At 38.0% G+C, this 15,571-nt stretch overlaps 1 protein-coding gene across 4 annotated transcripts in view; it reads right to left on the bottom strand.

The window, feature by feature from the left end:
- Positions 1-15,571, bottom strand: part of OSBPL9 (oxysterol binding protein like 9) — a 62,500-nt gene that overhangs the window by 11,257 nt on the left and 35,672 nt on the right. For 3 of the 4 annotated variants that reach the window (XM_083847005.1, XM_083847006.1, XM_083847007.1), the window contains 5 exons: positions 15,183-15,278; positions 13,101-13,148; positions 8,212-8,241; positions 5,666-5,716; positions 1,159-1,197 (listed from right to left, as the gene is read on the bottom strand). In XM_083847005.1, coding sequence (XP_083703131.1) covers positions 1,159-1,197; positions 5,666-5,716; positions 8,212-8,241; positions 13,101-13,148; positions 15,183-15,278 — 264 coding nt within the window. The remainder of the gene's footprint in view (positions 1-1,158; positions 1,198-5,665; positions 5,717-8,211; positions 8,242-13,100; positions 13,149-15,182; positions 15,279-15,571) is intronic. The other variant, XM_083847008.1, reaches the window with a different exon arrangement.

Below are 15,571 nucleotides of genomic sequence, written 5' to 3'. Positions count from 1 at the left end.
GTTTTGAAACAAATTAAGGCAGATATAAAAGTACAATACTCTGATTTTAACAACAATTTAAAAACAACCACGTAGAAAGAACAAGACTGTGATTCCACCATGGCATCAAACATTCCTGCCTCAGTTTAAAATGAAATCCTGACCTTCGTACCCAAGCTGATGTTGATCTCAATAGCATCAAAATTTCAGCCTTCACGACCACTGCTACATCAGTCAATACATTTTTTCGGCATAAGCCAGCCCACCGACAATTAGAGTGGTGGCTAATCAAATTCAGACTATGTTACGTTGTAGTATCTGTATGAAATTTCCAAGTTGCAGATCTTCCATCCACATCTTCCCTACCACAGGGAACTGCTGTAGCCAGACCTGTGTGATCTCTCGTCTTCGGGGCATGCAACAGAACCTGCTCTGTTACATGAACACCTGAATTATGTGACACAGGGTAGTTGTATATTTTACAAGCATCTTATCTGCATCTTTACGCCAAAGTTCACATCAGAAAACCATACCAGTACGCTGTATATAATGGAGAGACAAATAAAGCTTGGGAATTACTGTCAGCTGTAATGAAAACAAACCATAATTTTCAGTTATGTTTTACTGAACCGATCTGCTATTAAAAGCATCTGAAATGTACTCAAGTGACAAATAGAGAACAAAGAAAAAGAAGTCACATGTGACTGAAACCGAAGAGAAGTTACACTGAGAATGCAGAAGTTGGATTAAGGAAGAGACATTGCTTAACAGACAGAATACAGCTGGGCCAAACGAGCAGCAGCACTGCAGAGAAGACAAACTACTTGAAGCACATAGATAGCTCATCTATTTCATACATAAAGATACTCAGATGGAACACTGGACTATTTATATCCCAGTAATTTCCCTTTCCTCTGTTTATATGGCAGATTTTTATCTAGGTGTTCAGTCATAATACTGCCATTTAAGACACTCAGCATAAAACTGGTCATTACATTTTCTAATGGCAAGGGCGTTAGCCAACCTCAGCAGCTAATGACTCAACAGTAATTTTAACGAGACACTTGAAGCAGTATATTAGAGAAAGGAAGAAGTATGTTGTAAAATGAGTGGAAATTCAGGTCTCTGTTCACATGTTCTGCAGAAATAAAGGGAGATAAAGATTAGATTTAAACTTACTATAAGTCCATCTGCGTGCTTCTCCTCATTATTTTGGTCCTTAAGGAAAAAATGTTAAGAATATCAACATATCAATCTTGCATGACTTATCAGTTCTGTGCTATGTGAGTGCTCTAACAGCAAGCTTCTCCCAGGAATGTTTACATTTTCAGCCATTAAATGTTAGTGTTCCTCACCATGTGATACAGTAACTAAACTAAACTAAGAAATAGCTCTATACATTATCACTGCACCTCTGTAGATTAGTGTTTTCTCAGGATCTGTTCAAACAAGCTCAAATAACTTTAAAAATATCCCTTCTACACTGCTGAATACAGTCACATTTTACAGTGTACGTCATTCCCAAACAGCTAAGAGTCCCCTGAAACATGGTCTATAGCACCAGTGAGTCCCTGAATACACGACATTCTTGGTTTCTGAACAACAATTGGCATAGAGAATAAGTTTTTAGAAGCATTTTTTGCTTTCAAAAGGCAAAAATGCCTTTATAAATAAAACGTTTTGAACTTTTGCTCTCATATCTATTAGATTTTTAAACCTTTTTGTATTATCTACAGTCTAGCATGTGTTTTTGTTTGTTTGTTTTTGCCTAGAAGCATATGCAAAAGAGCAGGCAATGCATGAAATAAACTGTCATCAGGGGAAATCACGCTAGCAACAGGCAAATTAATACCAAACTACAGCTAGCACAGGCTTAACACTGTACCGGTGACAGTATTACATTTTAAATTTACTAAACACCAGGCCAAATCTCTTCACTTCTTCTGTAAAGTTCCTATTAGCCAGTCTATCAGTTCAGTTTTCCTTTCTGTAAACCTTATTTCCCCAGACTTCCAGTTGTTAAAGTTATGAAGAGGATCAAGAAATATTTTTTTTAAAAAGCTGTAAATTAACAGAGTTAGCACATACTCATGTTTCAACCCTTAAGTTATACACTTGGCAAAAGGCTGCTTAAATCTCATATCTGCTAGTTGGCATTTCTTAAGCAAGGCTGCCCATGATAAAAAAACAAAACAAATGCTAAGGGCAATGAATTCCATCAGGCTGTCAGCTTACAAACCAAGAAGGAAAACCACCAGGATAGTCCAAATATATTGACTTTTTTCCCCCCCAACACACCAACTTTGCATGTTATGCTATCACCTCTAAGACCTGAGAAACGAGGACAAAGCAGCCTCATTCGCACCACCGCTGGCTGTCCTATCTCAGCCAGTGGCGTGTCCATGAGGTACTGAGGGGAGGAATGCCACAGAGGTGGGCAGGTAAAAGCAACCAGAGATGACAGAGTAAACAAGGGAAGGCAAAGATGTAAAGTTAAATATCTGAACTGTAAGAGCTACTTCATAAAACATGTAATTCTTCCTTCTGTTGTAAGACTGCAGGGTGCCAAGGCGCTGAGGGACCATGACGTACACGTACAGGCGGGTAGCAGCGAGCCGGGCACCTGGAGCTGTCACACACCACACACGGGGCTCACACACACCGACCACCGTGCCCACCCCTCCTGCTCCGTGTGGCTGGGTTGGTTTTTGGGACATGAGAATGTTGTAATACATGCACATGTGGTATTTGCTTCATTATTTTCAAAATGCGCCTTGGGTCACCTCAAACACAAGTGGCGTGATTACACCCTTCATTTACCAGCGAGTTTAATGAAGATTTAACTGCCCGAAACCTAACACAGACCGTTTTCATCTGTGAAACAGCTCAGCTCAACACACAATAAGAAAACCTGTATGCCTCAACACACCAGAAGAGTATATTCCATATCAAAATAATCCAAATAATATATCACAGAACGGTTGAGGTTGGAAGGGACCTCTGGAGATCTTCTGGTCCAAACCCCTGCCCAGCAGGGTCACCCAGTGCACGTTACACAGGATCACATCCAAGCAGCTTTTGAATATCTCCAAAGAAGATGACTATGCTCTGGCTATATGTTAGAACATATGGCTATATGTTGGAAACAGAGAGAAGTTCTGAAGTGTACAGAAATGTGATAATTTTCAGGGCATGCAAAAAAAAAAAAAAAGAGGTAATGACATCTGTCTCCTAATGAGAAATGCACTGTAGAAGTAAAAAGGCAGGGGTGTGTCTGCATGTGTTAATAATATAATTTAATTTCAGTAGTGTAAGTCAGCAACGATACTTGCCTAACAGATTTGGGGAAAAAGACTTCCAGAATCTTAAAAGGTTAGATACTGGAGAACAGAAGGCTATCAGTGAGGCACAATATTTTTTTTACATACATAAAACTTCATAGACATGCAACTAACAGAACTGTTAGAGAAAGAAAAAGAAAAAAAAAGCATTGTATTTTTAATTACCTAATGCAGTACGAAATCAGGTACCAACACAGGTAGGGAAGGGGGAAGGGGATGGGACAGAAATGCCATGTAGTCAATAAGTACATTTGCCTAAGAGAGAGACAGGAAGAAGATGAAGAGATGAAGCAGAAGAGGTTATTAAAATAGCAGGAAGATTCATAGAGGGTAGTTATTCACTATATGTGAATCAACTTTTCCAATTAGCTTTGCATAAACCACTCATTTAAAGCACCTTATCTTCACTAGCTCCTCAAGATCTTTAGATATGATTATTCCTTAGCAAAAAATCAAAATTTATTAACCAGTGTAAATGGACAGGTTTGTATTAATTTCTAGGACAGAAGGAAGAACTTCAAAGTCTGATTCAGTGTTACAGAAATTGAGAGTTCTGGCGTTTTCCCGAGACCCAGATTCCACCTATGTTTTGCTTATATGGCAGCTGGATCAGCAAAGCACTGAGCCTGATCAAAAATGACTACAATTGCCACTACAAGCTCCATTTTGTCCATTCTCAGCAAACTACCTAACCAACTTCAAAATGATATGCTTAGAATCAGTGCAAGAAAAGCAAGCATATTGGTTCTTAACCCCCTAAACTTACCCGTAACACATAGCAGAAGTGGGATTTGATATTCAATGGTAAAAAAAAGCTAACTCAGCCACTACTACCAGCTTTGATCGAGAATCTGAAATGGAGATTGTAACTTCGCTCTTTCAGTTCTGCTACTAATTGCATAAAACTTTCTGGAAATAACAACTATCAAATGCATTTATGTAGAAGTAGCAAAAAATGAGCACATCATTTGTTGCGCACGGTTTGTCCGACAGCTACTTTAACACTGCAAGTCCCATATATCCATGTAAGAAAACCAGCAAACTACCATCCAATCCATCTCTAACTGACTCCTCCAAACCCCCAAAGAATGACACATCATCTACCAGTTTCATTATGCTAAAGCACCTCTAAATATACTCAGTACTACGTAACAGCAAACTATTAGGTGCTGTCAAGGTTCCTCTTGCTGTTACTACTGTTAAAGATTCAGATGGCATCACCATACCTTACACATAGACTGTTCTAGCTCAAGAGTGATGTGGCACAAAACTATTTCCATGTACGTTACTACTTGTAAAGGTATTTTTGGCTTTGTATAAACTTATTAACATACTTTTCCGTCAAAATTTAACCCTCTTTTTAAGCTACTGATTTGAAACCTGAATTCCACAAAAATATGCAACAATACCTAATGACTTCTACCTCCAAAGGAACCTGATCCCGCAAGGTTCCAAATACTTCAATTTTCACTAGCCTCAAAATTTTGTAAAATATACATGGTATCTACAATGACGATAAACAACAGTATTATATTTGAAAGTTATGAAAAGATCAATCTAGAACGCAAAAATAAAGAGCCTATACTTATTCCTGAATAAATCAGAATGTGTTCTAATAGTGTTAAATTCTCAAAAAGCATAATTTTTTGCAGAACACCGCCCTCCTTCACTCCTGACACATAAATCAGCATCTTTTAGTTAACATATCCTAAATACAGTACATAAAATTCTATAAGAGCAGACCTTGACCAAAAAAATTAAAAAAAAGGGAATCGAAATCTTCCAAATCTCACTAGATTTACAAAGTAACAAAATATTACAGTGAAAAGCCTAAGTACATTACCATATTGCATTCTCAAACCATACAACTTATTTCAAGAAGTTCCAACATGGTGAAGAACTTCAGTCCTATTAAAAACCTTGACAGACCAGTTTAGATTAATAACATCACCGTTTTCCCTTTTCCTATTTATGCTAGTCACATCCTTAAATGAAACAGAAAGAATAGTTAGTTCCATTAAGTTTATATTCTGCTAACCTTACATTTGTTGAAGTTCTGACTTAGTCTGAAAAGTCTGCAAAAGAAAGTCTCTCTCTAACGAAAAAAAGGGTTTGTCATCACCACAACTGTCAATAGGAATACTGACAACTGTCTTCTGTGGAACTCAGGATTTTGGAAGCTTCATTAAAGCAGTAGCAGAAATCAACGTATACCATTTTTTGGACATATATCCTGGATCACATAGAGTGCACTCTTAGATTTCAAATGTCAGAGGGAAAAAAAAAGTTCTCACACAGATTAATGCCATATAATAAAAATTCAAAATGATTTAAAGCATACTTACTTTAGCGATCTGTAGCAACACAATGCAGTGTTTTATTGATTCTACCATGCTCTAAGAAAACAAGAGAAAACAGAAAAATGTATATCAGCATGTTACAATGTTTTGTTTACAAGTATTTTAATTAGTTACATAAAATATTAACGGAAGTATTTGGTGAACAGTAAACAGACACTCACTTCCACAGAATCCCTGCTCTCCCTCCTTCCACCCCCCACTGAAGTTTCCGAAAGCCACATAAAACACAGGATGCCAGAGTAAAATAGAAGTCAGCTTCAAACTTTCAAAGAGATGCAAGAAAGCAAATCCTAAGCAAGTGGTGGATCTAACACATTTATGTTACACATTACTAATTCCTTTAGTTTTAATTAGAGATACCCCTCATTTACATACTTGACGAGTTCTCTCTAAGCTTTAGATAAGGGGGAAAGGGAAGAAGAAAAAGTAAGGAAGATAATTAGGATTAAGATAATGGGAACCCTGCACAAGATTAGACAGTGTAAGTTGTGATACTTTACAGAGAACAACAGAGTCACAGGAGAACAGCAGAGTCGCTGAGAAAGAGCTGAACATGTTGCGCAGAAGGGACAGTAAGCATGAAGAAGGAACACTGGAAAACATTAGCATCAGCATATAGAGAGATCTGGGATGACAAAATGGGGAAACAGAAAATAAAGAAATGAGCAAGAAGGTTTGCCTTCCTGAGAAAGAGAGTTGGCTGATGTGTTTCTGCAACATGTTTCCTGAAAACCAAGAGCTCTACACTGAATTAGCTTGGGCCATGCTGGTTGCATTTTGTCCATGCTGGGCACAACTGACAGGACAGAGCCACAGCCGTTACCTGTCCCAACATCCTGGGTAAAGCAGCAAAGGTCTGGCTCACAGTTAATCAGCACTAATAAGCTCTGCTAAATTCCAGCAGACTCCCAGAGAGCTGTCTGAGCCCGTAGAGCACTTCAGGGCAAGTACAAAAAAAGACCTGGATTTTTTTTTTTATTTTATTTTTTTACTGTGGGGATGATCAAACACTGGAACAGGCTGCCCAGAGTGACTGCAGTCTGTCCTTGGAGTTATTCAAAACCCACCTGGATGAAGTCCTGAGCAACCTGCTCTAGCTGACCCTGCTCTGAGCATGGGGTTAGACTACAGGTCTTCAGTTGTTTCCAACCTGGGCTATTCTATGATTTTATGATTCAAAGATGCTAGACATAAGTCTGCATACGGCACCGCAACCAGGCTGCCACTTTGATGTTACACTGCTGGACCTAATATCAATTCCTAGAAACCAGAGCATGCATCAGAATGGGGCTCTACGAGAGATAGCCTTGGTCTGATCCAAGAGCTGCCAAAAGAAATCAAAAATCCAGTGGGGCCCATGCTGACTCTATACTGTGCTCCTTGAAATCCACATTGTCGAGAGATTTTTCCATTGCCCTGGGTAATCCATTCAGTACTACTTCAAGGTGAGAAAGGACGGAAGATGAGGACAGCAGTGGAAGATGACAGATAAGTGCTGTGAAAGAGTTTGGAAGCATTCAAGAAAGAAACAGATCCTGTAAAAGACTGAACATAAGAGATAATGCGAGAAAGATTTTAAAAAATCTAGAATAATATAACGATAACAAACTTTAATGGGAGAGGAGGATACTGACTTATCAGAACTCAAAGAAAATTAATTCAAGGCAAAGTGGTCGTTTTCCACAACAGTTACAGAAACAGGACATCCCTATCACTTACCAGATGTGAAGAAATACTGGGAAAGGATTGGAAGAGGCCTGGAGCAGACAAGTAGCTTTCAACTGCATAAACCAAGCTGATGAGAAGGCCACCAGACATCAAACTTAGTTAGCAGCAAGAACAAAAGGAAAATCGGAGGCAGGAAGACCAGACCCCGTTCCAATAACATAGATATAGAAGAACATCTCAACACTCATTCCAAAGTGAATGTCCAAAAAAATGAGCTGAAGGGATGGAACAAACCAGACAGAATGATAGAGAGGAACCATCTTTGAGCAAAGCATCCATTCTCCTCCTTGTAGGCAACGACATCAAATAAAAAGTTTTAAAAGAAAGATCAGAAGGGGAAGCAAGTTTTCAATGTTAGTAGAGTTAAGAAGAGATCCCAATCATGTGCCTCTTTTAAAGAGTGTATCTGTGATAAGAAGTGCCTTCTTATCAGAAGTATCTGCTGGAAAAAATGTGGATTTATCAAAAGGTAATCATAACCTCTTTTTTTCACTTCAAGAAAAATCAGCTCTTTCAGTTTCAAATTTCTATGGAACTAAGATGTAAAGTTGAAATCTGACCAAAAGACAGACTGCTCACCAACATTTCCTGCCTGGAATTAGTGAAATTAAGGGTTCTTTTACTTCAGCTCTGACTACAAAGTTTGAAAATTCCTCATCCTTCAAGAAAGCAAAATAAACGCCAACTTTCTCTTGTACAGTTAAAAAAAAACACTTTTCTGTAACAAACTTTAGAATCTTCCATAAGAAAACAAGATGACTTTTCAGAATCTATGTAGTAGTTAAAAAAATTAAGCAACTTACACTGGTGGTTTCTTTGAGGTTTTCAATTTTCTGTAAAAGAAAAATCCAAACAGTGTGGTTAAAGAAAGAATTTCCAGCATCTAGTTTGACCTAAATACTGTACAAATACTATATTTTATTATTAAATTAGGAGAAAAAAACAAGAAACATGATAAAGGCTATTTCTATATGTAGACACAATTTTCATTTTGTAATTGAAGAGACAGATCAAGCTGACAATTAAAGCTTGAAGACAACAAAGTTAGGAGTTTCTGAGCAGTGACGTTACACATTTACCCACTGAGGTTCACACTTTGCCTTTGCATAACATTAAGAGTAACAAAAATTAAATTCAGTAGGAAGATTCCTTCTAACTACACTACTCTAACGCAGTGTACTGAAAGCAGCACACTCCAACGGCCAATATTACTTGACATTAGCGTGATTCGAGTGTGATAAGCATTGTTGAGCAGTTTAAAAAAATATCACAGAAAAATAACAGTGCACGCCTATTGATCTTTCTAAACCTACAGGTCATGCACCTGGAAACCTGCCTGCTTAACCTTATCTGGAACCACTGGTTCATAAATATTTCCTGTGTGGAATTGCACTTTGGGCATGCAAAAGGCATCTGCATGCCTTTTTACACAAAGGCATGACTTATCTAAGAAACATATGCATCCTGTTGATGTCTGTGTCTATCTGCTGAAGGCAAAATTATTAAATTGGACTCAGCATTTATCCTGTACTAATTCAATTATAGGACCCCTTTGTTTTGATTAATATGAATGTCTCATGTGACTTGAATCAGAGTCTTTATGATTCTCTAGTAATCAAAGTATGTAAAGGAGCTTTTTCTCCCCACACAGCATTGCAAGTCAAATTCTACACCATGAGAGCAGCACGCATCTTATTTATTCTTGTAGATTCATAGCCTCTGTTTACGTGGATAAAAATGCAGTAATGGCTTCCCAGTCGATGCCTGGGGAAAAAATCACTTATACTCTGTTCTGTACACTATTCATAAGGATGCTGTAGATTTCCTTCAACCTCTAGTCTATGATTAATTGGCAAGAGGTGGCCAAATAGCCACCTTTTCCTTTTCCACAGGAAGACTGGACCATAGTGATCTAAGAAACTGCATCAAGCAGAAAAACATGCCAACAGCTATGAATTTTTATTATTTTTTTTCATGTCTCTACCATCTCCCAATCCAAACTTCATGAATGTGTACTGAAAAAAAGCATTTGCAATATAATGACAGCAATTCAGTGAAGTTTTGAGCCTTAGAGTGCCAAAATAGAATGGGTGATGTACCCAAACACGCAGCTCTTGTCAGCTGAAAGACTAAACTCCTGAAATGAATCATTCCGCCTCAAGGTTTTCTAGCCAACTGTAGGCAGACATCAGTTTTGATTATTCTTTACCTGTTTTTTCTAATAAGTCCTAACAATATTTAGGCACCAGGTAACTTAGTACCTCGTTCCCTTCACTGATAATTGTTAAAGTCTGAAAGCAATGACAGGCCATGCAACATAATTTGGTCACAGTGTTTTCCCCCAGTCCATCTGTAATCTTCCCAACAACAGACTAATGAAGACATTGCTATTTTTACACACAGGTACAGACACAGTAACTTCTCTGAGGTCACACAGAAGATCTGTGGTGGGATAAAACTCAGGTCATCTGCTTACCAAGGCCCACACACAAATTATGTGATCATAATTTTTTTCCACTACAGAAACGAAGTTTTTGTGAGGAGGCCAACCCAAATAGTAGCATTATGCATTAATCCAATTTCTTTTTCCACATTTGTGCCCAAGAGCTAGGCTGCAAGAACACAGCACGTAGAATCAGAGCGTTGTCTTCTTGGTATGTGCACAAAATTATGAGAACAATGCAGGGAAGGCAGACAAACTCAGTGCCTATGAAGACCCTTCTAAAGGGCCCCAGCCCTGTTCTTTAGGGCTAAGCAAGCAGTGATAAGGAAGTCTCTGTATTTCCACAAGCAAAGTGTTATTTCTAGGCTGGTGAACCAAGCAGCCATAAAATGAAGTTCATGAACTCTCTTCCCCTGTAAGATCTCACACAAACACGCTATAAACATGACACTAGGGGAAGAAAAATAAACTACAAAACCACTCAAATTCAGCATGCTTACAAAAGCAGTTGGTTTGGAGGAGACACCTGGGGAACGCTCGTACCTCTTCTCAGTGACTGTACAGAACCACACTGCTGTGTATGCACGCTGCCACTATCCTGCAAAGTCTGTCCTTAGGCTCTCGTTTGTTTAAACTTGCATTCAACATAGATCATTTAGAAAATACTAAACTGGAAGTAAAATCATAAACAGGTAAAAGAAGACATATGTTGAAGATACAAAACATTGGACAAAAATAAAACCAGAGAAAACCATTTGCTACTACAGGGTAGCTCAACTTTCTTTTTAACATCCCTGCTCTTTGAATACCAATTAAGACAAAACATAAATAAGACAGTTTCCCTAGATTTGGGTAATAAATATGCACCTTCTCAAATTAAATATCAATTTCCTGCAGAAATGTGTTATTTTCTATATCTGTGTCCCTTGCAAAAATGAACCTCGGATAAGGAAAACAATTTTCTTCCAAATCAATTTACATTTGCAGAATGTAGCCACAAGCTGTATGTAATCAAATTGCAGGCTGCTACTGAAACTGCTCCATCTACTTACTGCTATTTGCACCTACCTCCTTGACATCTCATTTTTTATGAAGCCACTGGTGGTCCAACAGAAAGCTAATTTTATTTCTTTGATCAAGATTTTTGCCTAATTCAATAACTATGTGGCTACAGAGAGTTGGATCAGCCTGTCTGACAAAAAGAAGCAGCCGACTCATGGGCAGAATTGGGGAAGTCCAACCTAAATCTCCATGCTCAGCCTTGGATTTACTTCACAAAACCTACTCAGTATGAGCCAAAGAGCTTGATCGGGCTACGCTTCTCCCACAATTTTCTCAAAGTCTTCACAATTCATCAAGTCTACATCTTCTTCCAAGTCCAACAGATTACCATGTCTGAGAAAGAAAATATCCAAGAGAACCTGATGCATCTCAAACACCCATACCCTATCCTGGTATCATTACCTTCAAAAGAAAATATGTCTCATGTTCTGTCCAGTGCTCTCGCAAAAACAAGAGCTCAGGTTTTCAATGCCCAACCATAACAGCCGCAGCAAACAGCACACCGCCATTTGGGAAACGCACACCACACAACTAATACCCAAATCTTGTTTCCTCAGATGAAAAGATTATGGGTTGGATGGCAGTATCCTGCAGGTTAGACCAGCCCTCAGCCTGACAGCTGAACCGTGTTTACATAAACAAACAGAAAAACTGCTAAATATGGTAGCAAAAAGCCTCTTAGCTGCCTCAGTCCAGGAAGAGACATGATCACAGAAGTGCTCTGCCAGGTCTCTTTCATTTTTAACAGAGAATAAGTGGAATCTATAGTAATAGCAACACTGAAAGACTTAAAACGCAGGGAAGCTGACCTCTTCTAAATTAGCCTCTTCCCTTCTTTACAAAGTCAACCTGTCTGTTCCACAGACACCTTGCAGAGACGAAGAAAGAAATCAGCACTACACACAGAAAGTCTCTATGGATTAGCAGCACTGTCACAGGGAAAAAACAAAACAAAACAAAAAAAACCTGCCTGATCTGCAAAGTAGCATCTGGAGAGAGGTCAAAATTGAAGGAGAATTCTTCCCAGTAAGGAGGACGTAAGTAAAATACAGAACCTTTAGATCTTGCTCTTTTGATCAGTTGTCTAGAGATTAAACACACACAGAGAACGCCTGTACTTCAAAGTTGTTCTTCAAGGCTGTGCATACAACAGAAATCCAGAAAGACCTCTGGTTGTAAAGTCCCTCAGATGCCACGATAATGCATCAAACAAGATGTGTAACACATGAAAGGTCACAGCCGTTCTAAAGAAGTAAACAAGTTCCAGAAAGGACCAAGCTTTTAAAAAATTAAACCAAACAACAAGAGAAAAATCAGCTTGTTTTCCACAAGCAAAATTGGGGAGGAACAACTAGGATAAAATACTGCTACTTTATGATACTAAAATTACTGCATTTACTGAAAAATCAACAAACAAACCTCTCCAGCAATAAATCCTTCAAAAAGAAATCCTTCCTCCACACCACGCAGGTCAATGTACAAAAACTAGCATGCAACTTTATGCCAAACCCACACTACCAAAGGTATGTGCTAACCTTTAAGCACAATAATTGAATTCTGATGTACAAACTTGATTTTGAAATGGGAGGGGATACAAAAAAATAAATGCACACACACACAGACCAGTTAAGTGAATTAAAACCTTACTAAAAAGGTTATGCTCTCCAGGCAGCAAATTAAATTTTTGGGCATCCTCACCTAAGGTAAATGAAATTTGGTATTTTCAGACTTCCAACATGTAGCATGCTAGTCACAGAAACAGACAGGATGCAGACGTGAAATACGTGATTCTTGGTGCTTATTTTATTTCCTCCTAGAACAGGTTTGCTATTCCTACAAACACATTCAACAGTAATCCTTGTAAAAGGTTAAAAAAAAGTTTTAAAAGATGCCAGAAATTTAAGTTTAAATGTTTTACAGTTGGATAACAAAGGAGTAATTGTTTCCTACAGATTGAATTTTTTTTTTTTTAATGTTATAAGCAAGACATCCAGTATTACTAAAAAATTCAGTTTGCCACCTACTCACAACACGGGTTATAATGTAATGTTATTCAAATTGCTTTTAGTGATTTGGACAACTTGAGGAATCTGAAAATAGACAGGACTATTTAAATATCTAGTCTACTGATGAAAAGAAACACGAGAGCAAGCAAAATAAGCAATATTTAAGACAAAATGTACTTGCTTTTCTCTGTTCGTCATCTTTGCAGTTCTGTAGCCTTTCATCAAAGACCTGAAAACAAGAGATACTTGTGAAAATACTGTTTTATTGCCATATACTATTATCCAGAATCACTGAAATTTCAAAACAAAATGCATTTAATAAAGTTATATGATCTTGGTTTTATGACTCAAAGCAGTTTTTGCTTAATATTTCATACAGCATTTATAATGTAACAAGCTTATAACTCATTTCTTACATCATCGCATCCTGCATGAGACAAAGTCCCAGCTCCTGAGGCTAGTCCCACACAGCGCAAGCTGTCACGGTTCTACCACGGTTTCAGCAAAAAGGTAAGGTTAAGTGACAAAGGTGACACTCACCAGGACACGTTGAACTGCCTTTCTTTTATTTCTGCAAAGATCTTTGTGACTTACAAAGTGCTTACCAAAACAGCCTCAATCCTTATCAACATTTTCAGGAACCTTCTTACTCAGGTACATGATTCAAATCATTTCAGATTTGTAAGCCCTTCTTTAGAAAACGACTCCACAGCATTGGCTTTATTTATTTTATTAAAAGTGGAATATTACAAGCAGCTAAATAAAGTGAAGCAAATCCTTAGTGGAAAGCTTGCATATGTATTTAATACAGACTGAGCTGAAACAGCTTAAAATTGCTTTTGAGAGCGTGCTAAGGTGCACATACAAATAACCATTAACCATTAAGCTGTTCAAGGAAAAGATATTCTTAGGGTAATGCTCAGAAATTCATCATACCCACCCTTGCTCAAAAAAGAGGCTGCACTTTTGAGTGGTAAACTGGAGTTCTTCTCTCAATTGCCTGCCTACGACTTAGTTGCTTCTTAGCTCCCCTTTCTCTTGAGGGCTCATTTCTACTTCTTTTCTCTCTCTGTGGTCTCTGAATATCCTCAAATCTGCTTTTCTTATGTTATTAATTAAATTCCTATACTCCCTCCCCCCACCTGGCCTGAAATAAAATTTAACGGCATTAGATTTAAATACCTTCCTTCAGTGAGGCATGTTTCTGTCATATACTCCTGCTAGATGGCCTTGGAAAAGGAGTTAAAGCTAATTCCCAAATCAAGTCTTTGCAGTTCAGCTCTGAATTTTGCTTGCACCTCTTTGCCCACCTCCATTTCTGTTGTGCTCTTCCCCCCTCCACCCTCCCCTGCAACTGAATTTTTGCTGAATATACCACATACAGTACTTGTCCATTGCATCAGGGGAAAAAAATCCAAACCAGCAGAACTGAAGCAATCCTACGAGCAGTTTTAACCTGCTTAGTCATGGGAAAAACTGTCCTAACCAGCAGCAAAAACTTTGTTTTTCTCAGCAAGGTGAGTTCTGTGAGATATGACCTTATCATCCCTCACCTCCTCACCTACTCTTAAAACACACGTACGAAGTAGAAAAGGACAGTGTTCGTACAAAACTTCTACAGAATGTTTTTACTCAAGGACAAAGAACAGTTTTTCTACCACTGCTGCAACAAAGTCTGAAACTGTCTGCAACTGTGGTTGCATATTGCTCGACAAAACTTTCCTCAATATAAACTCCAAAATGCTACGAGCAAGACAATGATTTGTTTAAAAATTAAACTTAAGTAATCTGACATTTCCACGCAGTTACATATACAAAAGAATGTTTCAGCCATTATAAGTCATTCCATAAAATCACTTTTATTCTGATTTTCTAACTCTATTTTAATAATCCCAAGACCCATTCTAAGAAAAACAGAGAATGCCATTTTCAGCTCATTCAGCTTTTAGCCTATTAGACCTATTAATTTTCTTATTTTAGTAAAAATCTTTATTTCAGAAGTAGTTAATGCTTCATGTAATATCCTAAGATAACAAGAAAGAGAAAATTCTAACATCAGACTTCACATATTGTAAAGGTACGTTTCCTCCAGCTCGCATTCAGCTCAGCCAGATGAGCCCTCTGCCTCCCATGTTTACCAGAATATGTGCAAAGCATAAAACATGACTTTCTCCCCCTGTTGAGCTTTCTTTCAGGCACACCTTGAAATCCACACTGACAACCACACTCACAATATAGCAAATGCACCAGTTAGTTAACTTACCTTCAATTGGTCTATCAAGATCTGTAAGTAAGCATCTGCCTCCGTAAGTTTCTTATCAAAATCATGAACAGTAGGAACAAATGCTGAATCGACACCCTAGAGAGAAAAACAAACAAATAAAAAAATCAAATATATAATTAGAGGGTTTTTTTTGGGGAAAAAAAAAGATAACAGCAATATGGTTTTGACTGCCAAGTGGCTGATAAAATGTTGCCTTGCCTGCAATGTATAAACACAGGCACACAGCTGAGCAGATCTGTCTTCTATTTGCAGCTAAATCAGTAACAGCAAATTGCTGCACATTTTCAGTGCGGGTATAGTCACCACACAGCAGAGCATTTTATGTCTTATAATTGGAGAAAAAAATCTCCTCAAATTAGACTAATTAA

This window comes from Anser anser, assembly GCF_964211835.1.
Source record: "Anser anser genome assembly, chromosome: 8".
Taxonomy (NCBI): Eukaryota; Metazoa; Chordata; class Aves; order Anseriformes; family Anatidae; genus Anser; species Anser anser.
This window is presented reverse-complemented; position numbering and strand designations above follow the sequence as displayed.